This window comes from Phocoena phocoena, chromosome 3 (genome assembly GCF_963924675.1).
Source record: "Phocoena phocoena chromosome 3, mPhoPho1.1, whole genome shotgun sequence".
Lineage (NCBI taxonomy): Eukaryota > Metazoa > Chordata > Mammalia > Artiodactyla > Phocoenidae > Phocoena > Phocoena phocoena.
This window is the reverse complement of record NC_089221.1, coordinates 58,426,004-58,451,629: the sequence shown is the minus strand read 5'-3', so window position 1 is coordinate 58,451,629 and position 25,626 is coordinate 58,426,004. Positions and strand designations below refer to the sequence as shown.

The following is a 25,626-nucleotide window of genomic DNA, read 5'->3' as shown; positions in this document are numbered from 1 at the left end:
AACCCTGAAAGGACTCCAGCACAGCAACTGTATATTTCTCAAGGTCAGCCACCTTCTTCCACACGCTCTACCCTAGAGAGTATGATCGTCATATAGAACCCTAAACTGAAAAAACATTTGTTAAACCCTCATTGATTCAGAAAGCAGAATTCTTGGGGAGTAGAATTAATCATCCAATTTTATTTGTGATCAAAATGCCTGTAAATTACTGGAAATAAAAATAGAATACCTCTTTTTTTGTGGAGAAAAGAACCCTCTTGTACTGTTGGTAGGAATGTAAATTGATACAGCCACTATGAAGAACAGTATGGAGGTTCCTTAAAAACCTAAAAACAGAATTACCGTATGACCCAGCAATCCCACTACTGGGTATATATCCAAAGAAAACCATAATTCAAAAAGACACATGCACCCCAATGTTTGTTGGGGTTATTGCAGCATTATTTACAATAGCAATGTCATGGAAGCAACTAAATGCCCATCGACAGACGAATGGATAAAGAAGATACGGTACATACATACAATGGAATATTACTCAGCCATAAAAAGGAACGAAATTGGGTCGTTTGTTGAGATGTGGATGGATCTAGAGACTGTCATACAGAGTGAAGTCAGAAAGAGAAAAACAAATATCGTATATTAACGCATATATGTGGATCCTAGAAAAATGGTACAAATGAACCAGTTTGCAGGGCAGAAATTGAGACACAGATGTAGAGAACAAACATATGGACACCAAGGGGGGAAGTGGTGGGGGGTTGGGGTGTGTGTGATGAATTGGGCGATTGGGATTGACATGTATACACTAATACATGTAAAATGGATAACTAATAAGAACCTGCTGTATAAAAAAATAAATAAAATTCAGAAATAAAAAACAGAATACCTCATTTTTTAATAAGCAAAGAAATATTAACACAATCATAATTTGGTCAGATAAAAAACCAAATGCTCTTATGATGAAACAAAACTTCAAACTACAAAGAACCTTTTAATCTACTGTCTCAACACAACTGTCCCTCTTAGTTGACATAAAAGAAATAATTTGATCCTTCCCATACCTCTGGAAACTCAACAGAGTGAGCATTATTAACCTTAAAATAAGGACAAATAGGCTAAAACACATCAAAGCCTAGCTAAACCAAGTGGAGAAGTAGAATCTTGATGCACGTTTTTTTTTTTTCCTATTTAGCTGAACTTCTCTTCACAGCCTAAAACTTATTCCTTCACAAGAAATTTCCTCAGTCTCACTGTAGGGTCTAAGTCAGTCTTCTCATGAAGTTTCTAAAAATGATAAGTATACACATTTTGGCTGGTCCTATCCCCTTTGTCTTATGGGCGGGGGGGGCAGAAAACACCCAGGCCATGGGCTGTATGATGTGCTGATACCCAGAGACAGTTCCCCAAATCCCCCTATTTTTAGCCCTTCATTGTAGCCTTGAAGGGCTAAAAATGCATTTGTTGACATTTGCATTTATCATTTTCACACTTTGCTCACCTGCTACTGGAATTTCAAACTATGAAAGAAGAGAATGTGGGATCTGGATGACATACAACCATAGTGATTGGCACCTGAAAAGCTGACACGAGCGGGAAGAAAAATTGGCCTTCCCTGCATCAGCTCACCATCATTATTCTTTTGAGTCAACTGGATAATTGGTTATTTGCAAGACCAGACTGTATAGTCAAGGTGTAAAATGCAACCACGTGTCACACTGAAAATGAATGAAGTCCCTCCCAAGCTGAGAAGTGAATGAAATCTTTTAAACCACAAGGTCAATGTAACCTTGGGCGAGTCACTTCCGCTCTCTGGGCTTCAGTTCATGAAGGATTGAACTGAAATCATCATTCAGGCCTCTTAAACTTCTTATACTGTAGAAGAACGTTTACACCTGTGTTTTGGCTCAGTAATGCACCAAATACTATTCTAGAAGTGCAACAAGTGAATGCATTTTTCAACTGCTTTCTGCTCAAGGAATACTAATGTATTACCTTAAGTTGCATTTAAAATAATGTTTTAAGGGTAATTTCCGGATATATGCCCCACCCTTCTACTTTCAGTCTTCCCTACAACACGTATTTGAGTTGAGCCCACACGGCCCTCAGAGCACAGGATTTGGAAAGCTACCTAATGAGTGGAAGATAAGGTCCCCGGTCAAAATCTACACTTGATCTTCCCTTCTATGAACAGCAAACCTAACAGTAGTTTGTCATAAAGAAAGCGGTTGCCTATTGTTTTAAAACATTTAATTCATGTAGTCTTTGCCTTTTTCTGGATTTTCTGAACAGAAAAGCATTTTAAATCCTAATAATTTTTAAAGAAAAGCTTTGTTTCAATTTCAAAGCACCAGGATAACTTCCATCATAAACATTAACTGTCCAGGTCTGAATTTAACTCCACATTACCCAATGACCAGACAGCCAGCAGCCCAGTGCTACAAAAACACGTTAAGTCAATGTTCGGATCATTGATGATGCATGTCAGCCCTCTCCGTGTCTTATCCCAATCCATTCTCCCCAAGAAGACTCACAAAACAGAGCTTCACGTCTCTGGGTCCTGGCTCTGTTCTTGGTTATTTTAATGAAGTGTTCCGACTCATACTCTTTACTACTGTATCCCTTGTGCAAGTTCCTATAATCAAAATTCACACTTTCCTAGAATGACACCACCTCAAACAAATTGTCATTCATATTCCAAGTCTGCAAAATAAGTTGTATTCACCCATTTAATGGTCGATTCATGCTTATACTGTGAAACATTTACAAAATTGTTTCCTGAGGGCATTACTGGCAATCACTATTTCTTTCTCAGGAGCATTAAGGCACAGCATTTTCCTTCTAATGGAAAACACTTAATGTACAAAACTCAACGTGTCCTCAGAGCTAAGGAAAATTTCTCTCCCTCACTGCTTTTGCTCAACTACATTTCCCATAGTGAGCCACAAACAGCATGTGAGCATCTGGCATAAAAACCAATCTGGATATCTGAAGCCAATGATCTCAATGAGTGTTAGGATTCCCTACATTACTCCTCACGTACCAATCCTGCACCTGAAATAAAATAACCGAAGGGTACTCTGGGGTTGTATACGTGTAAATGTGTAATGTAAGAAAGCAAACTCATAATTTTTTTAAGTTGTGACTGTTAGAGTTGGGCTTTATTTTCTTACCAGTAATTAACATATTTGGAATAATCTATGTTGGTTATGTAGGTAACACTGATAAGAAACACAGCAATTGAAGCAATCAATACAATGAAGTTACAATTATGTTAACACAAGATGCATTATGATACGTCAATTGTCTCTGTGTGAACTTTGATTTGCTCTCACACTCTCTCACCCAGAAGGGTGCCCGTGTTACTGAGTCATGACCTTAACATCAGCAAGTCCCACGGGAAAACGGGGCAAGTGCCTCCACCTTCCCCTCTTCTCTGAGATGCATTTCAAAGTGTGTTTCTCTAATCAGGATACTAATAGGCATTAATGATAAAAGAATACAGTGGTCAAGTAAGTTGATGAAACCCCGGGTTAATCAAGTTTCTTTATTGACATATTCCTCAGAACTTTAATAGGCTCACCTGTATTATTAATCTCTGAAAGGGAAAAACTGTATGTGGCAGGTCCCAAACTCGGGGAGCTTTTTCTCACAGTGTACTTTTCAGTGTTGTGTTCTATACTTTGGGGAATAGTGCACTAGAGAATAATAAATCTATTATAGACTAAGAAAGAAAGAGACAATAAATGACCAAGATGCCAGAATAAATCAGGGGTGGGAAGCTGGAAATAGGTGAGGTTTTCCAAATTCAGAGACTCTTGACCCTGTATATAACATCTATAGCAGACTCGGGCAATCATCATCAATGGCTGCTAAAAGCATTAGGAGAAGAGCTGATGGGGAACTTTATAATGGATGGACAACATCCGAACCCACGGGTCAATCTTAATAAATCTTAATATCGCAAAGAGAGAAACAGACACCTCAAGCCTCCTGATGGGATGCAAGTGGAAATATACAACATCTACAACATAGGAAACAGACAACTCCATCTATGAAGATTTTTTCATGTCAAAAAATAAAGCCTGCATCTAGTCAAATATCAAATATCTATTCCCAACTACCAGTTTACAGGAAATATAGAGGCAGAAGACTACATTAAGTGACACCACAGGGATCCAATCAGCAAAATCCAGAATGTAGAAAAATTTTTCAGGAAATATATTTTTTTCAGAAAAAAAAATGTCTTTTCACCAAATAAGCAACCCAGTCTTTTCAACAAGTTGTAAGATTTTTTTTTAAAGGCAAGGGAACTTTAGATTAAAAGACTCGTGAGATATACAAACCAAATGCAATACATGAAATTATTTGGATCCCAATTCAAACAAACCAAGGGAAAAAAAATTGAGACAATCAGAGAAATTCAAGTACTGAGAGTATGATTTTAAGTAAAAACTGTTAAATTTTTTAAGGTGTAATAACGATACCGTGGAGACTTCCCGGGCAGTCCAGTGGTTAAGACCTTGCTTTCCACTGCAGGGGGTGTGGGTTTGATCCCTGGTTGGGGAGCGAAGATTCCACATGCCTCATGGCCAAAAAAAACAAAACATAGGGCTTCCCTGGTGGCACAGTGGTTGGGAGTCCACCTGCCGATGCAGGGGACACGGGTTCGTGCCCCGGTCCGGGAAGATCCCACATGCCGCGGAGCGGCTGGGCCCGTGAGCCATGGCCGCTGGGCCTGCGCGTCCTGAGCCTGTGCTCCGCAACGGGAGAGGCCACGGCAGTGAGAGGCCCGCGTACCGCAAAAAAAAAATAAATGATACAGATTCAGGTACGGTCTTTGCTCTTGCCTGGAAAATCTAACATCTCCTCAGTGAAATATAATTCAGAAAAGGTCTCATTTTATACCCTGAGTCCATTTGTCCAGAGCAGTGAATTGATAATGTTCTTTTAGAATTTGGATTCCTATTCTTTAGTCTTCTGAGTTTACTTAAAACTAAAAAGTAACATTTTTTAAGCAATAGGAACTAAAAGATGTACATCTAGTCCAACAATATCTGAGTAAATTTCAGTTCCTAACAGCAGTAGGTGTCAACATATAATGTCAAATGAATGAATGAATTAGTGAATACCTTATTCAAAAATTCTACCTACTGTAATTAGAGTTGTGGGAATCACCAATCTGGAATTCTTATGTTTAGAAAGTACCTTACAATTTCATTTATTCTAATCCTTGTCTTCTCAGTAGGAATGAAGCTGAAAATGCAGTCAAGATAGAACTGCATAATAGGGCTTCTCTCTTTAAGCCACTAACATTATTTGACCTTGAGTCAAGCATTCAATTCAAACCTCACACCAATCCACAATAGTAGGTACACTATGGAATATGAAAAGGAGAGCTGAAAACAAACCGAACTTGAAAATGGAACACAACTCAGGAACACAAGAAGCTGAAGAAAACATCCAAAAACCATAATTAACATCTTCAAAAAAAATTTTTAAGATATTTCGGCCACCAAGCAAGATTCCATAAAATAGGAACTATAAGAGAACAAGGAAAAATCTCTTAGAAATTAAAAATATGCTGGCTGAATTTTTTAAAAAAATCAATGGAAAAGTAGGAGGTTAAGGATGAGAACATCTCCCAGGAAGTAGAACAAAAACATGAAGAAATGGAAATAAACAAAAAAAAACCCAGAAAAATCAGAGGCTCCAAGAGGTCCAATTTATAATTGGAAACAGTTCCAGTAAAGATAAAACTGAAGAGAAGCAATTTTTTGAAGAAGAAAATGTCACAGATTCGAAGGAAAATATATTTCTTGATTGAAAGAGTCTAATGAATAACCAGTAAAAATGATTTTAACAAAAGATCAGACTAAGGCATATTATAAAATTCATCCAAGAATGAATAAAGTGATAATTCCAGAGGCTTCCTAAAGCACAAACAGGTTACAAACAAAGAATTAGGAATCAGAATGGCATCAGACTTTTTAACAGCAACGCTGAGAAGTGGAAGAATCAAATCCTTCAGAATTCCGAAGGAAAATAATTTGGGTATAGAATTCTAAGCCCAGATATATTATAAAAACCAAGTATAAAAGTAGCAAAAATAAATAAAGGAAATGAAAAAGACATTTCAACTGATTTGGAAAAAAAATCCTTTCATTATTAGACCTTTTCTTAGGAAGATTTAGAGATACGTTCCAACAAATAAAGGAATATGCCATAAAAGAGAAAGATTGGGATTGAGGACAATAGGATCCAACACAGGAGAGATATGAAGAGATGTCCCAGGTGACAGCTACACTGCTGGCTGGGACAGCAACAAGGGCATATTAGAGTAAGAGGACAGAGGATTCTGGAAGGGAAATTTCCAGGAAGGAAGATGAAGCTGATAGATTTTGGAATGTGTTGAGTGTATGTAAAATAACATTGATCAGTTATTGAGAGAAGTATAGGAACTCTGGAGGAAAACATAGGAGGTAGAAAAAAAGTGAGCAAATGAAAAAATAAGGCAGATGGTTAAAGTCTCGGTAGGATAGAACAATGACATTATTTTTAGTAGCTTCTGTTCATACAGTTGATTTTTCTCCATCTTAAAAGGGCTCAGCTCTCACAAATGTCCTTTTCTAATCTTAAATGTCTACATATAAGTATAAATATGATTTTTCGGAAAACTACTTCTCAAAGTACGAAATATATTGAGCCCATTCAAAAAGAATGAACGTGTCTGTATAATTAAGATTAGAGACTTCTGAAGTTCTAATATCTGCTGTTAGAAAAAAACCTTTATAAACAGGCACTTCAGAGAGGAAGAAACCTAAAAAGCTAATAAATATTAAAAAGGAACTAAATCTCACTGGTAATTAGGGAAGTACAAATTGAAAGAAAGGGGTTACCCATTCCATACCCATGATATCGGCAAATATTGAAAAGCCTAACAATGCTAAGTGTTGGGGAGAATCTGGAGAAACTCGACCTCTCGTACATTGCTGCTGAGAGTTACACTATATAATTTTAGAGAGAAATCAGTAATACCCAGCGAAACCAAAGACATCCCTACTACTTCTAGGTGTTCATAATCTGCATAAACTCTCACTCATGTGCACAAGGAGATGTGCATAAAAGGATGTTTACTGAGAAGCGTTTGTAATACAAAAATACTGGAAACATCCTAATTGCTCATTAGTAAGGTAATGAATATGCTGGTGTTTTTTCACATAATGGAAGAGCATACAGCAGTTTAAAATTAACTATTTGTGCTACATGTACAAATGAGTGAAAAAAATAAGTTGCAAATAGACATATACACACACATACACATGGAGTGGGGGAGAAAGGGAAGAAGGGCAGGCTGTTTTATACTATCACTACGTACATATGTATCCATAAACAATATATCATTTTTTGTTTTCCACTACATTTATATGTATCCATAAATGATAAACAATATGTCATATTTTTGTTTTGTTAAAACAAAAAGTATGTTTATTGATACATATATATGTTTATGGCATAAAAACATACTGTGGAAATGATATACACCAATTACAGGATATTGGATAACTCTGAATAGGAAAAAAGAAAAAGATAAGGGGAAGGGATTTCATATCTAACATTTCTTTTAAATAAAAAAAGGGCAAAGAGATATCTGAAGCAAATATGGTATAAAGTTAACATTTGTTAAATGCATGCCTGATACAGATTTTCTGTACTTTTCTGTAAGTTTGAAATTTTCATAATTAAAACTTTTATGTTAAAAAAATGCATGAAAATACACAGCAACCAATTGCAATATGTGGTCTTTATTTGTATACTGAGTCCAAAAAACAAGCTGGAAAAAGGACACACGCACTACATTTATAAAACAATTGGAAACTTGAACCCTGACTATATGTTGATATTATGGAAGTTTTGATAATTTTTCCTAGGTGTGATAATAGTTTAAAAAAGAGAGCCTTATCTTTCAGAGATACATACTGAAATGTTATGTATCAGTATATGCTTACAGATGATTTTTAGAATTTGCTTCAAAATAGCACAGGGTGTGTGTTGTTGCTGGGCATGGGGGAATTGGTGGGTAGGAATCTACATAAATCACCACTGGTCATAATTTCCTAATTTTTTGAAGTTGGGTGATGGTACATGAACAGTTATTATACTCCTCTGCTTAATTCTGTACATGTTTCAAACTGTGCATACATTCAGGTAATCAGGGAATATGTCAAGCTCAAACTTTAAATCAAAACAAATTAAGATGTTCCAACCTCAGAGTCCCTGTTAAGAAGCAGGGACAGCTTTTTAAGATTGTGCTGAATTAAACAATATGTAGGTCTCCAGCTACAAGGACAGGGCAGTATTTTCATGGCATTCAATTCCTCTTAAGGCTGTAGAGACCAGGGACTCCTAAGTACCATGGCAATAAAACTGGAAAACTGCCTTCTGCATGACTCTACCCACACTGAAAGAGTTATGCCTCTCATTTTGCTGAAAGAAGAACTGAATTCATTTCTCTGCCAGGTGAATAATGCAGAAAATCAACCTAGGAATTTTAATGCTGCATTTACTTCTTACTGGTTCAGCAGAGGGAAAAGCAGATGTTAAAATTCTTAAGCATACCAGATCCAGTGTTTTTCTTTAAACTAGAAGAAGGCAAGCAATTAGATCAAACACACCCAAGCTAATTAGTTCTACCTCCTTCTTAATAATTATGTTATTACCAGACTTTTTAAAAAAGGCACCCAATTCTTTAAAGGTATATAAATGAGTGTTTTTTTCTCTTGATCAATTACAAAATTATGAGATGTCAAAGAACTTACATGCCTTTTTCTGTTCTGAGAAGTTGGTATTTACAGTTTTCAGAGCAACATAAAATTTTTTCTTTTTAAAAACGAGAATCACTTTGTAATTCTTATCTGTTTGAAATAACATTTGCTGAGAAGCCAAACCCTGAAATATCTTTTCCAACTGCAGCTTTGAATTTATGTCACTCAAAAATGATTAACATTTTAAAAGTACAACATAATATATAGAAAATGTTTTGTTCAATGTAAATTTTCACACTCAACATTCTTTTCATATTTATGTTTGCAATCAGAGGAAAGATTACTACATTACATTTCTGGAAATTAAACTTAAATACTTTTAGAAATTGTACCATTAGAGAAGTAGGCAGTTTGCAGAACAGAGGCAAAATTAGGACTTTATTAAAACAGGAATCAAATGAGAACATATATACTAAGATTAATTACTTTACTCCTTGGAGCCATCTCTTCCTATAGGAGATGATTTTACATTGTCTTATGCGTACAAATGCCATGTGCAGCTACTCTAGACGTTAATATTTGTGCTTCCTGACTTGTGACCTATGACTAACACTGGAGCCTAAGAAACCAATTTCCCTTTAATTATCTACCAGGTGACACAAATTCCCAAGTTTACACTACATCCTCCTCCTTTTAGACAGATCTCTTTCTTCTGTAAACAACTCTTTTGAAGAAGGAGCCATAGCATTACCATACAATTTAACTTCTCTTTAGTGGAATCAGTCACCAAGAGCAAAGAGCAAGTAGCCTCAGTGACTTAGTGACCAACGGCCCCAGCGCCTTCCAGACCAATAAGGGCCACTAAGCACACTGCCCTCTGATAGCCTGTTACCTCACAGAGTAGGAAGATGCAGACACAGATAACTATAAAAGAGGTCAATGAACACTGTCCACAGGCGGACACCACTTCAGAGATCTTCCAAAGAGAGCGTTTTTAGATGTGGTAGCCAGGACAGGCTTCAGAGCAAAGACAGAACTGGAATTGAGCCTGGCTGACCAGCATGTCAACAGGAAGAGGTGGCCTCGGGTGGAGGTATTTTAGGTAGAGCTCACCCCTACTGCAAAGGGGAGGAAATGCTGGATGCCATAAGAAAAGAGAGCTGTTGGGTCTGGTGGAATTATGAGTTAGTGCAGATAAATCAGAGGGGTGGGGATGTGTTGGAAGATTGTGGAGGGCTTTGAATGGGAATGCTGGGAGTTTTAACTTTAGGAGGTAAGTTTTGCAGCTGCTGGTGATCAGGACCCTTCTATGGTCCCGTGTCTATCTACATACTTGGCTTCACCTGCACATGTAGGTCCAAGGCAGGGTCAGAAGGGAGCTGTTATTCCCCATTTTTCATCTGCTTGGAATAAGCCCACATTTAGCCAGTCATGTTTCCATGCCTTTGATGGACAGAACATTATTTATTTTTTCAGTTAGTAGAGGGTGTGTCAGAAGGAAAACTGTTTTGAGCTTCTTGTCCATTCACTCTTCAATCAACACTGAGTGCCTCGTATGTGCCCTGCACTGGGTCGGACACCAGGGAAACCGAGTTGAACAAGACTTTGTCTCAGCACCCAGGAAGTTTATAGCCCAAACAATCACTTCAAAAACTCTTCCAGTTTCTTAAAAGCTAAATAGGCACCAATTCTAGGATGAATTCTACTCCTAGGTATTTATCCAAGAAAAGTGAAAACATAATTCACAAAAAGCCTTGTACAGACTGTTTATAGCAGTTTTATTTATAAGAGCCAAAAACTAGAAATAAGCCAGGTATCTATCCACAGAAGACTGGATAATTGTGGTAAATTCATCTAAGCAAGATTCCTTAGTAATAAAAGGGAACCAATTACAGATTCATGCAACAGCATGGATGCATCTCAAAAACAGTCTGTTGAGTGAAAAAACCCTGGACACACAAAGGTACGTAGTATTTGATTCCATGTCATTCTAGAATAAGCAAAATTAACCTGTGGTTGATGGAAAGCAGACGAGTAGCTGCTTCTGGGAATGAAGGTTGGTTGGTAAGAGGTAGAAGGGAGCTTTCTAGAGTGATGGCAGTACTCTGTGCCTTGAAATTCTTTCCACAAAAATGACTGAATAATAGAGTTAATATCTGAGCATTCAATGTATGTAAATATCTCAAACAATATATAGCAACTTAAGAATCCAGAGGGAAAACAAGTGACAAAATATGGTGGAAAGTAACACAAGGATTTACTGGACACTATAGAATCACAAGGAAGCCTCCTAACCCAGATTGGGAGGGTCTGGATGGGCATTTGGAGGAAAGTGACCCTGGAGCTGGGGTCTTGAAAGACGAACAAGAGTTTACCAGGTTGAGAATAAAGGGTGGAGGACAGGATATTCCTGAAAGAGGAAATAGATGTACAAAAGGAGCAGATTTATGGCCTTTCACATAAATGGAAGAACTTCCTATGGCTGGACCACAGGGAGAGAAAGGACAGAGCAGCATGAGATGAGGCGGAGAGATCAGAGGTCAGATCAGGCCTCCAGGCCCAAGCACATAACCTCCTGCACTTCATCAGCAATGACTAATTTCAGCACACGGTGCATTTGAATAAGCCCAAGGAAGGTGACCCACAAAAGCCCTAAGAGGACTGGACACAAATCCTTATCCACAGGCCCAAATGCTGGCCTAGGGGCTAAACAAAACTCTATCTAAAATTCATTGTGTTGTATCTGGTATTCAGGAGACAACCCACGTGGTAAATCACGTCGGCGTATGTCGTTTGGATTTCAATTGTTCCTACGGGAGAAAGGATGTATTTGAAGGGTGTACCACGCACAATGAGTTTATATCGACACCCACTTACATCACTGGTTTTCTTCCTAGTATACTTTAAGGAATAGTAGCCCTGCAAGGTTCTGGGCCGGAGAAGAGGATATTGTGGTTAAATAGGTTTGGGAAGTGCCACTTTTGGAGAGTCGCAGTACACATGAGCACAATGAAAGTTTTGAAGAAGTTGTGTACTCGCCAAACCGCCATTTCCCAGTACCATCTGATTATGGGAACCTTCTATCATGTACTGTGGAATGTTTTTCGAGAAGTATCTATTTAGATAATACTCCAATGAGACACAATATGTCCTTCAGGTCCCCAGAGCAACTATTTTGGAAGCGGCCCAGTGGATGAAGCAACTGAATGTTCTTCCTAGTGCTCTGCTCCTTTTTTAACACAAGGTGTAACAGTAACAGTGACAATAACTGTGTCTACTAAGTGCTTCCAAAGTTCTCAGAATCGTACGTTTCGTCTTATAAAACCCTCATACCACCTACAAAGTAGATACTGTCAGAAGTCCAATTTTACAGATGAGGAAACTGACACACACCAAGTTTAAACACGTGCTTAAGTTTTCACAGGTGGTAAATCTGAACCCAGGCCTTCTATCTTCACCACTATGCCACTCAGCCACCTCCACTGTTCAATATTAATCAAGTTTATTCCTTCATGCATTCATTTGTTAATCTATTCATTGATTCATTCATTCAAATCCCTCATGTAAAAGTGAAGTACCAGAAAATGCACCTAAAGTTCATTACATTGGAAAAAGCATCATTTTAGTCTATGTTTGCTGAAACTTGGTTTAGGAGGTGGGAGAAGATGGATTCTTTATCTTTTCATCTTTGAATGACAGGGAAATATCACATCACCTACCTTCTTCCCATGAACATATGTCTCGTCTTGATCATTCTGGTCAAAAATGATATTGCTAGGCAGGTTTCCGCCCTAGTGTTTTTTCTGGGTCCTTGTTGAATTAGTCATTTAATCAAGCCCTTCATGAAATAAATTTTCTGAAATTTTCCTGAACCACACATCCTCAAAGTTAGCCAATGGTCTAAAAAGATAAAATAACCATCTCTAAAAAAAATACCCACCATATCTATGTATTACCTATATTTTAATTTGAAATATTGTAACTCCCTGGCAGCGGCATTTGCAAAAACCCTTCCATATTCCTATCAGAAGCAATGATAATTTCTTTGAGTAGGATAATTTTAATGTGATTTTTCCCAGTACTTTGCTCATACAGTTAAGATTTGAGCTTTTCCCCGCTATATCCATTAAGGTAATCACCTCATACCCAGCTCAGAGCAGAGGTAGCTCATAAAAGACAAATGTAGTATCTGATCTTTCACGATGCTTTACCTCAGGCTGCTTGTTCAGCATAAAATAACTAAAATTAAAAAAAAAAATCTTTGCAGATAGTTGAGTGAAGTACCCCAAAAGGCAGCTAAACACACCCTACCCCTCGCAGTACTGCTGCATTCTCCTTTCAAGGGGGATGGGATCCCAGTCCGCAGTCCTCGGGGACACATCAGTGTGTGACTGTACTTCCTCACACTGGAGCCCAAATGCAAAATAGGGCCTCACGATTATGCTGACTAACAGACCATCACATTTTGGCCCAAACCTTCCTTTTGTTTTCTCCTTCCAAGCTATGTGCCGGTGAAAAGTAGTTTGCACATGCAAAACTTTGCGGGTGCATTTTAGAGCTCATGCTGAACAGAAGCATCAAGTGTCTAAAAATACAGGATGAGCTCTACTTTGTGTATAATCTATCATGCCAATCTGGACACATTAACAAGTCATCAAAAATAGGTTAACTATTTTTGGTAGGAATAAATTCATCAAGAGTCAGAAGTTTAATCTACTCATTGGAAGTAACACAGCTTTAAAAGCCTTTAGTTTCTTAAAAGAAGGTTCCATTTTAATCAGATGGAATATATATTAAGAATTATACATTCCGTATTCTTGTTATATAATAACATCCCCAAAACAGAGCCATATGGAAACAAGTCAAGAAAACACAACCTACATTTATCCAAGGGTTTAGGCTTATGTAATTTTAAGAATATTTAATAGCTCCATATTTACTACACTAAAATAAGAAGAAAAAAAAAAATCCAGCACCGCTAAACAGTTGACTGCAAGGGTGCATCTGAAATGACAAGAATACAAGCCTAAGATCCTAAACACAGATTCTAGAAGCTTTTGGCAAAGCCAAGTATGTGAAGTCTCTTTCTCCTTGACTCCTAATATCTCACCATCCCACCTTCTGCCATCTGCCTGTAGCAAATGTCAGTGGGTTCCCAGGATGGAAGCATGTTTCCTTTCTGATTCATTCCTAAAAGACTCCCCAAAATATGGCCTACTGCAACTGAGCATGACTGCCCTGAATTCACGGGAAATCACCAAAGCCATAGCCTTCTTTCAGCCATCCAGAAGAATCAAGAATCCCTCCCATCTAAAGGACTGGTGTCTGAATCGAACACGTACAGACTCCTATACTGACAGCCCAAACCATCTCTGAGAAATAGGAACTTCAAAATTCAGAGTCTACGAGAAAGTACTGAGGCTTCTGAGGACACGTTAGAAAACAGAGCGTTAAAATCACTTCCTGGGGTTTTGCATGGACAGGGCTCTGAGCAGGCGATTCCTGTTTTTTGTTGCTGGCGGATTTATGAGACTCTTAGAACGCAAGGTCCTTATTGCAATGTTATAACATTCTGTGTGATACATTGATTGCAAATCACTGCACAGGGTGCCAAGATCGCTGGTAGGAAGCAGGTCATTAAATAAAATTAAAACTCTGCCAATGTTTTGCTTGTAAATGCTTCTTCCAAAGCTTTACAGCAGCACCAGTCCTTACAAAATGACCTCAATTCACCTGAGAAGTAGAGTCTCCAGTATTTTTGGCAGATGATCCAAATATTCAATATTTAATCCAAACATCCAGCATGTTATGTTTTAGGAAGAAAAACCTGTAGTGTAATGAAATTTGCACAAAGAGAGCTATGGAAAAGAGTGAAAATAATTAAATTCTGCACAGTCGTACTGTGAAATTGTTCAGCAAAAGGCTCAGGGTCCTATCCTGCAGAACTGGGAACCTCTGTAAGACCACATTTTTCCTTAGGTAAGCCTTCAAACCAAGCATTAACATTTCAAATTAAATTGAATTAATATCTTGCCTAGAAAGCGAATGGATACCCTGGCCCCTTCTCCAAGCAAACTCCACAGTGATTTATCATGGCAAGTTAGCATCTCCACAGATCAAAACCCAGGCCCCGGCTTACTTATTATCTGGCTCGAAGTCTGAGCAGAAAAACAGGACAAGACGTTGCCTCCTCAGCCAACTGTTTCTGGGAACTAACCAGCTGAGGACACATAGGTGCCTTTCAGTCAGTCTGTCTGGGGTAGAGCAAAGGGATATATTTCTTAAGATGCCACCACATTTAATTTTAAGATTGCCATGATAAATAAATGATCTTTCAGGCAATACTTTAAGGCTGACAAGCGGACGGTGGTACCAGGGAAATTGGTTCACATTCTAAGAGTGTACTTAACGAAACAAATACTAATTGTTTTGCCTGGGGAGATACACTGGACTGTTAAATAGGATTTAGCAGAAGAAAAAGGGTTTAAGAAAGTGTTTCACTGATGTTGAGCTAGCTGCCCATGTTTAATTTACTGGTGTTCAAGCTACTTTACGGTTAAAAAAGAAATACCCCAGTGAACAGATAGGCTGACTAACTGTTGTTCATATAACAATTAAATGCTAAATTGTTTATGTGACGTCTTCCTAAAAGGACAGCAATGAATTCATTTCTACTTGTTTAGAATAAATTAAGGCATTTTATGGAGAATATGTTTTAACTGTTTGAGCTTTCATTTGCTACACATGGCCATGTGGGGCTATATGTACAATATTCTAAAGGGAAAAATAACTCATATAAGAAGATGCTCTCTAGAGTTGAACAAAGAGTACCTATATCAAACTGATAAATGAGACTATACGTCTGAAGACAAATTTATTTCAACATTAATGAGGAAGAAAAGTTGGCAGCTGTTCAAGTCTGCTACCTAGAATCCAGAAAGGTATTCATGGCAAGCAATTTTATAGTTATCCTGACATTTCAGGAATGCCACCTCACATATACCCATCTTACAAAAGTTTTCAAACTCACTCGACCCAGGTAGCTAGCCTGAAGCACCTGCCTACTCCACCTGTATTAACCCCCATCACACTCCACAAGTCTACTGGCTTTCCTCAACCTGTTTCAATGCCTCAGTCAAGTCAAGCTGTGTGACTCAAGCTCATAGTTGCTTTCATTTCTGCTAAAGAGTGTGGACCTTGACTCCTTCATTCATGTCACAAATTTTTATCAAATGTTCATTAGATGCCAAACACTGTGCACTGTGCTTTGTCAACTGTGACAGAGCAATGAACAAAGGAGATACATGGAGCGCCCCACTCTCTTGAAGCTTATTCTACAGTGGGACAGGCAGACCTTACATAAATTAGTACACATGTCATTAATTCACATTATGAGAAGTGCTAACAAGGGGTGCTTCCTGGTGATTCTGAGCCTTGATTTTTATCAGTCTATACAGGACTAACAAGGACAAATAAATTCAGGATAACTGAACTCAAAAAGAGATGAAGGTCATAAACCAGAATACAATTTTTAAATTTAAAATTGGTTTAAACCGAAATACTCCTGTTGGGTGTTCTCAACATTTTCTTTCTGGCAGGAAAGTCTATTCAGGGAACTCAAGTATTATTAGAAGTTTTCCTGGGGATATATTGATATAATGCAACCATTTATATAATGCAACCCATGAGGGTTGGATGTTCCGTAGATATGGAAGTTCTACATCCCAAGTTGAGATGTTCAGTCTTGCTGCCAAAATCTCTCTTACATTTGGTTCTGAAAACATGGCTGACTGATGTAACTTCTTCTCTCAGAGAGGAACAAAGGGAAACAAAATGCTGTGACTTATTTCCTAAGACAGTTCCGGTGATATACTAACAAACACCTCCTCTTAGACCAATATGGAAAAGTAGTTAACCTTTTATATTCTAATCTATTTCCAGTCTGAGTAAAAAAATTCCCCAATTTACATATTTAAAAAAAAATCACATTTGAAACTATTGGCTTCCTACTGACATTTAGGAGACATTTTCATTTCTATCAGCAGGCCACCTCTGAATCACAATTACAATGAATTCTTTCTACCAGGTAGGGATGAAGCTGAAGTTCACCGGATCCCAGAACATGCTTGGCAATTTTTTTCTTTTTAAGTTCTGCTAACACTTCCTTCTCTTTTGTACAGATGAGGAATTAAGGCTTAGGAATCATGCAGCAGCCCTACGAGCCTGAGTTAGCATTTGAACTGAGGTTCTCTAACGTCAAGCCCAGCACTCCAGGCTGCCAGTGCAGGGGAAGATAACAGGATGGCTGCTTCAGAATCACTTAAGGAAAATGTCAGATACACAAATTTGCAGGCCCAGCCAAGTCCTACCAAGTCAGAATCTCTGCACAGAGGAATTCATATTTCTATTGCCTTCTCCCAGAAACCATGGTACACAGCCAGCTACAGTAACCACGGTTCTAGCAGCCAATCCCACCCACGGCATCTCACTTCTCATGAGCCTCACAGTTAGAGGGTGGCCCTCCGTAACACCATCACAGGATTTTGGGAGCTGGAGTTGGGGGGGAAAAGTGAAAAAGAAAAGTTGTCTTCTTTGAAAAACAGAGACAGCAACCACCATCTCACAGGATGTTGTAAAGGGCAAATGAGACCATGAATTCAAAATGTGCTTTTGAACGGCATGAAGTGCCATGTAATATTACATTAATTCACCCAAACGTGAATTAACTGGGATGGAATTTCCAAGCCAAGAGGAATATAAACTTCTCAATTTAAGTGAAAAAGAAAGTACAAGTTAGACCATCTATTTTTACAAATAAAGTTTTACTGGAACACAGCTAATCTCATTCTTTTTTTTTTAACATCTTGATTGGAGTATAATTGCTTTACAGTCGTGTGTTAATTTCTTAATGTACTGTCTACGGCTGATTTAGAGCTATAACGGCAGAGCTGACTATATGCGACAAAGACTGACGGCCTGAAAAGACGCAAGTATTCACTGTATAGTCCTTTAAGGAAAAGTCTGCCACGCCCTCTGAACCAGATGGTCATATTTTTCTTAGGCAAACATTAAACATCAGTCCTTAGCTGAACACCCCACATTTTAGGCAAGTCCTGAAAATTGAATTTTCACGGTTGGATGGACATGGGGGTGAGAGAGGAGACAGTCCCCAGATTCTGATTTGTGGAAGGCATGATGTTTTCTTTGCCCACTTTGGGTCATTGTCCCAGGAGTCATTGAGACTGACAGGAGCACGCCTTATCCTTCAGGTATGTTTGGTACCTAAATGGTTACAAACTTTCCTTGCAAACCCAACCCTAATCACTTTGAGAGTAAAGCCCCACTGTACTAGAGAGGTCAAATATGTAACCCACAGACCACATATGTGTGTATGTACATGTATGTATATATGTACTTGTATGTAGGGTGGGTTAAGCTAAGGATGACCCAAGGTCAGGCCTAACCCCCTGGAATCCTTCATACTGAGTAGGTTCCCACTTTAGCAGCTTGTTCAAACCAAATTGGAAGCTCGGCGGGGATGAACAGTCAGCCACACGGCTGGCTGGCTGCCTCTGAATCCACCCACCTGCTGGTTTTGCTCTCCTGCTGTGTACTGGGCTCTATTCACTAAGGCGGGATGGCCCTGGCCCAGCTGGCTCACATAGCAAACCTGCCCCCAGAGAACTATGCAGTCAGGAAGTTGGCAGTGAGCACCCTTGGCTCACCAGGCTCTACAAGCAAATGGCATGTTTCCCTTTCCTGGTACAAAATCTGCAAAATCATCTATACTTGTCAGTGAGAAAAATTAAAATTAAGTCTTTGAGCCCAGTTATCTATGCTCTTGTCATAACGCAGATGAACAAGAGCAAGCAGTATTTATTATTTCCTTTAAAATGTTAACCAAAGTGATAGCCAAGATTCTAGAAGAAAAGATAAAGAGCTGATCAATGATTTCCCAATTTTGACTTCTACAAACTCCCATAGATATATCTGGATAATAACTTGATTTCATATGAATATTCTCAACCCTTCAGCTTTGGTTTTATTTAAGCAATCCAAAATAAAGGCATCTAATATTCCCTCCCAATCATACAAAGAGTTCAAAATTCCCAAAGCTCTTTAATTAAGGTCTAGGTTTGGGAAAATGTCCTGATGAATATATAGACATTTTTCTGCCCTAATTTCTGTATTGACACAGGCTTGATAACAGATACCTATATCTACAAATATAAAGAATATAGATATTTACCACAATTTTACTGTTACGCATTTTTTAAACAAAGTTTAGTTCACTCCCCTAACCAAGTTAAAAAAAAAAAAGCTCAGATTGTTAAATTATAGTTCAAATATGGTACATTTCTTAAAAAATTAAAGCTTTCTTGGCACCTAAAAATAGCAAAGAGAAAATAATAATTTTATCCTGTGTTAAAGGCTGAATTGTGTTCCCCCCAAATTCATATATTAAAGTCCTAACCCCCATTACCTCAAAATATATTCGAAGATAGAGCCTTCAAAGAAGTAATTAAGTGAGGTCATTAAGATGGGTCCTAATCCAATATGGCTGATGTCCTTTAAGAAGATGAAATTAGGACACAGATTTGCACAGAGCAAAGACCATGTGAAGACAGGGAGAAGATAACCATCTATAAGCCAAGAAGAGAGACCTCAGAAAAAGCAACCCTGCCAACACCTTGATCTTTGACTTCCAGCCTCCAGAACTTTATTATGGCAGCTCTAGCAAACTTATACATCCACCTTTTCAAATACTTCTTTGTCACTGAAGTTTATATTACCTAACGCCAGCTTCAGTTTTATGGGAAATTGCCTGTAGGTCTTTAATAAAGCTTCCTTCCACACAGATAACACAAATAAGGTACCCATTTCTGAATTACAGAATATATTTAAAACGTTAGAAATTATCACGTACTCACTTCTTAAAGACTATTACTTAAATACTAACTACAGCATAGCCTTTTATTTGGAAATTTTCTATTCTATTTCCATGTGTAAAAAACATGTCATTGAAAGTTTAACGCAGCTGTCTGTATTTAAAAAAATATAACAACATTGCCAAGATGAAGTATTCTGAATACAATGCTTTGAATCTGAAAATATTTTGATGGGCACCAAATTCTAACAAGCAGCAAAGCGAAACACTCTTCTGGAGTCCAAACTTGATAAAGTTATTCTTTTTCCAATGTCAACTACGTGACTAAGGCATGAAATTTGGTTCTCGATTTAAATTTTATCATATGCGTTATGGCAAAACTATGATGCTTTAACTACATTGAAAAGGAACTTTTTAGGTAACCTGCAAATGTTGAGGTACAGATAAAAATATAACTGAAAAGGGAGACTAAGAAGATTTCAGATTACTTATCATACCAGAAAGTATTTTCTCTGTTGATTAATGAAAAAAAGGCAAATATAAACTGAGAGAGACACTGAGTAAATAGTCCTAGAATTCTAAAGCTAGGAGAGAAAAAAAAAGGCACAGAAAGAATGCTTTTTGTTGGTTTTGCCTTTAAGAAGACTAATACAGTTGAGCATTTCATGGGGCCAATTACATAGCAATTGTCCTACAGGGACTATATTGTTTAAAGAAATTCAAATTTTCTGTAGTCTTGGCTAGTGTCCCTCAGAGGAGTGCAGATTAAGTTCCTAAGCCAACCATCTCTTCCACTATAAATAAAATCAAATACCAACTTGGATCTAATGTTCAAACATCAAGAATTTTGTTCGTGAGACAACTTCCAAAACTGGAAAGTAAAGTTCTTTATAAAGTATTACCTTAAAAAATATTTACAAGTAACACGGGGATATTGTTAGGCAACGCTAGAGAAAACAAATGATCCTTAACACAATGTGTCTTACGGGAAAAAAGTGAAGCTGAAGGGTATTTATATCTGAAGATCCTCAGAGCTCATGCAAGCACTGGCTACCACAGCCCAAATGATTGAGAAATATTTTCCAAATGGTAATATTAAAAAAAAGAAGGAAGGGACGAAAACAACAACAAAGAACTGGACCTTCGTCATAAACATCCTGCCAGATATTACAATAGGAGTTATTCTAGTTCTACTCCAACTTCTTTTAAAAGGGCAATTCAAAACAGCATTCTAGAAATTAACAACATGCAGTGTAATGGTTCAGAGCATGGGCTCTGGAACCAGTCTTCCCAGTTCCTCTCTGGCTCTGCTATTTACTAGCTCTGTGGCCTTGGACAAGTCACTGAACCTCTCTGTGCCTCAGTTTCCCCCCTCAAATGGAGATAATAACAGAACCATCTCAGTGGGTGGTTGTGAGTACTAAATGAATTTCTCCATGTCAGACCTTAGCACAGTGCTTGAAATTTGGCAAGTGTCATATAACTGTCAGTGGTGGCAGCGGTGATGGAGATATTGAAAAACCAACTGAACACAAAGTGCACAGGAAAATGTCTGGTGAAGCTGGCTTGAACAAACTAAATGAAAATTCCAATCTAGGTGACAGCTAAACACGCTAGAGAATTTTATTTACATACAATTTTTTCCACCAGGCTTACTGTTCCCAAAATTCACATTTCCACTTATCTGAGCTGCTCTTAGGCACCCAGTACAAGACCAGACAAAAGAGCAAAGCATTCTTTAAGGAGCTGCCTGAAAACAGCTGACCTTAGGGCCTACTGATGAAACCAAACCACGGTTAAACACACATTTAACAAACACACCAGCCAAGAACAGGAGAGGCAAACTTCGTTAGCCAGGGTAGTTGTCACTGATGACCATTCACACAAAGATACAAGAGCAAATGTGAAAGCAGGGGACATTGACATGGCATCATCCTTGATTCTGGCACATGCACTGTCCCCCCCTCCCGCCTCCCACCCCCTCCCCCCCGGCCTACGTGGACAGCACAAGCAGAGTCTAGTGAAGACCACATCAGTGGCTTATGCTGAGCTACTTTTTTTTTTTTTTTTTTGCGGTACGCGGGCCTCTCACTGTTGTGGCCTCTCCCGTTGTGGAGCACAGGCTCCGGACGCGCAGGCTCAGCGGCCATGGCTCACAGGCTCAGCCGCTCCGCGGCATGTGGGATCCTCCCGGACCAGGCCACGAACCCGTGTCCCCTGCATCAGCAGGCGGACTCTCAACCACTGCGCCACCAGAGAAGTCCATTGAGCTACTTTTGATTCTAAGAACTGTGAAAACTCTGGAGTGGCTTGAACAATTTTATCTGGCCCTGACAACCCTCTTAAGAATATATATCCAATTTTCATTCCACTTCCCTACCACCTCCTTAAGCTCTGACTTTCTTCTCTCTCCTCCAAAAACTGCTTATCACGCTTAAGTAAACAAACATAAATAGGGTTTTCTGACCAGTTGCAAAACTCCAGCGCTTGACAGCCCACACTGCATTTCTGATCTAATTCCTCCTGCACACACCAGGACACTCCTGAGAGAGGAAGGCCAGAGTTGATTTTGCTCTCTTCTATCAATGTCCTGAGTGTCCTTGGCCTACACTGGACACAACATCTGAAGCTGAAGCATGTTTTCTCAGTATTTCCCTGGGCTATATTTAATTCCTTACATGTGGAGACACTGGTTTTATATATAATTACTGTTTATTTCCTTAGTACATGTTCTGTCTCCTGTATGCAGGCTGCCAAATGTTTAAAAGCTTTCTACTTTAAAGCACAAGTCAACAGAAATAGGTAGGAGATACAGAAAAAGCAGAAATACTTCTTTCAAACAAAAGTGTAATGTGGTTTAACTCAAACTGAGTTTCTGAATTACCCCAAAGCCAGTATGCAAAATCACAGTGACAACACAGAAAGCACTGCAGATAGCAACTTAATGAATCCAACACAGCAAAGCAACATGTATCAAGAGAAAGCATTCTGCAATATGGTCTCTGTAGTGTTAGGGCTGCAACATAATACATTAAAGGGGTTACACTTTGCTACATTCTGCCCATTTTTTAAACCCCAATTCACTGTTCCATTTTTTTCTTTTTTATTTAAGGAATACTTGAAACGATACTTAAAGAACTATTTCATTCTCTCTTATATGCTGACAAGAAATAAGAATGTTACAGCAATGACCGAACGATGTAAAGAATTATCCACTGCTAAGAATGAACATAATTTGGGTTAGTAATACATCTACTTTCAGGCAGTGTCAGAATTATTTACTCTCTAATTCGGAGAAGCTGAACACATTTAAACCTTTTCATTGCTGACAAATTATCCTACTGACAAACTAAGCATAACTATGAAGCATGGGAACCAATCTCTGTCCAGTTCTGAAGATCTCTATACCACTGCTTGTTTCATGTTTCTGAAACATTTTGCTGTCGGTGATTTATTTCCCATCCATGTGGCCAGCCATTTGTTTATTCTATTGCATGCCATCTGTTTTTCGGTAGAGAGGTTTTGAGTTCTTCTCATTCCCTACCTCATATCCCACAGAAAACAATTTATAATAGACATAGAGTTAAATCATTTGGATTCATGTGGAGTTGGTAACTCGAGCTGCCTTTCATTTATATTTGGCAAATGCTTTAATGGGATTAGCAAATTGTGTCATTACGAGGTACTTACGGAGACACAACACCTTTTTTTTTTTTTTTTACAATGACAAATGATGTTAACAGTTTCATTTGGGGTATTTAATGGCAGTACAGAAGATTTTACTAACATTGCAGGAAATTGCCCCGAGAGACAATAAAGCCCTACCACAAACCCTGTCCATATCTTTTATTTCTGAGAGTCAACAAGTATGTGTATCAGGATGTGGTTGGGTCTACAGTGAGGAATAAATATCAAGTTGCTTCACTTTTCAAGGAAAGTTATTATTTAACCCACAGACCTAAAAACCCTGTCTGGTTCTCACATCTCAGTGGCATCCTCTAAGCCCTCCAACCATGGTCTAGTTGTCTCAATGCTCACAAGTGATGGCCCCCAGACTTCCCCCAAGAAAAGTTTATGCCACAAAGTCCAGCTCATCAGCACCAATTTATTCCCATTCTAGGGCCCACTTTGAATTGCTCTAAAGAAGAGCCAACCATTCAGAAAAACAGCTCCTTGTGGAAACTATACAGATGATGTTTAAAGTATTAATTACCATTTTTACAAGAATCCTTGCTGCTTTGGTGGAGAGGGGGTATCTGATGACAGGACCCAGCGGCTATCCACAGTTCATGGCTGACATCCAAGGGCTGAGAAATGTTCATCTTGAGGTCTACTTGATTTTCACTAGTCCTTACCAAATCGGAATGAGATATACTTGGGGGGTAAGTGGCATCCTGATGGATATCTGCTGGAGTCGGTTTGTTCAAAGTGTCAAGTGACATTTGCGCTAAAGCTTCATTGATGAAGAATGAATTTTCATGACATAAACCCTCAGATTGATTAAGTTCCATTACCTGTGTAAGAAAAAAGAAAAAAACACAATAATTCTTCCAGCAATTTGCACCAGTTTTATAAAGTATTTATTCCTAACAGAATTTAGCAATCAAGATTTTAATGAGTGAGGTGGAGAAGGATATTACCCTTGACTCCCTCCTCCCATCCCCTTTTAATGAGCTAGTACCAAAAACTTCAATTGGCAACACACAGCATATCTTAAAAGAAGGAAAAATCAAATGAAAAGACACATGCAGCTGTGTGCTCACTGCCGTTAAAGTGTTTCTACTTTAAGGGAATAGCATTTTCACTTTTGCTAAATAAAAGTTGAAGACATTCACGTATACATAAAGTATTTGCAATAAATATAATTTAGCCAACTTGAAAGGAAAGTCAGATGTAACACAGATCACTCTTAGAAGCTTGTCAACTTTTACAACTTTATGTACAGTATTTACAATAGCCAGGACATGGAAGCAACCTAAATGTCCATCGACAGATGAATGGATAAAGAAGATGTGGCACATATATACAATGGAATACTACTCAGCCATAAAAAGGAACGAAACTGAGTTATTTGTAGTGAGGTGGATGGACCTAGAGTCTGTCATACAGAGTGAAGTAAGTCAGAAAGAGAAAAGCAAATACCGTATGTTAACGCACATATATGGAACCTAAAAAAAACGGTACTGATGAACCTAGCAGCAGGGCAGGAATAAAGACACAGACGTAGAGAACAGACTTGAGGACACAGTGAGGGGGAGGGGAATCTGGGATGAAATGAGAGAGTGGCACTGACATATATACACTACCAAATGTAAATTAGCTACTGGGAAGCAGCCGCAGAGCACAGGGAGATCAGCTCGGTGCTTTGTGACCACCTAGAGGGGTGGGATAGGGAGGGGGGGAGGGAGGCTCAAGAGGGAGGGGATATGGGGATGTATGTATACTTATAGCTGATTCACTGTGTTGTACAACAGAAACGAACACAACTTTGTAAAGCAATTATATTCCAATAAAGATATTAAAAAAATATAAAAAAATAGAAAGTATCTATGTGCACATAGTACAGAAAAGTAAACTCTTGGAACAAATGGAATTGTCAAGTATGGTTAGAGTGGGTGCAAAATGAAACACGGAATTTTTGGAAAGGCTTTATCCTGCCCAAACATTAATTAGTATACTACTTATGTTAACTGTCATTAGTGAAACGGATTTTGAATTTATGAGGTCAAATTTACAAAAAGAGAATAAGCTTGCAATAACGGAACAGTAGTGTACTCGTTAAATTCGGTACCTATGAACATAAATAGCTTAACTGATCTGCTGAAAGGTAAATCTATACGGAGCTCTGAAGACTGGAGCATATACAGGGGAGCTCGAACTACAGCATGCTCACGGTGAGCGTGCCTCCAGGGTAAAGCTCCCCTCAGTGGTACAACTCTAGTCTGTATTTCTTCCCTCGGGTAAGGGGGGTCTCAG

General features: G+C 38.5%; 1 protein-coding gene across 1 annotated transcript in view; it reads right to left on the bottom strand.

The window, feature by feature from the left end:
- LOC136121030 (rho guanine nucleotide exchange factor 28-like) overlaps positions 1-25,626 on the bottom strand; it is a 131,069-nt gene that overhangs the window by 4,140 nt on the left and 101,303 nt on the right. The window contains exon 27 of the mRNA XM_065874826.1: positions 23,864-24,164. Coding sequence (XP_065730898.1) covers positions 23,864-24,164 — 301 coding nt within the window. The remainder of the gene's footprint in view (positions 1-23,863; positions 24,165-25,626) is intronic.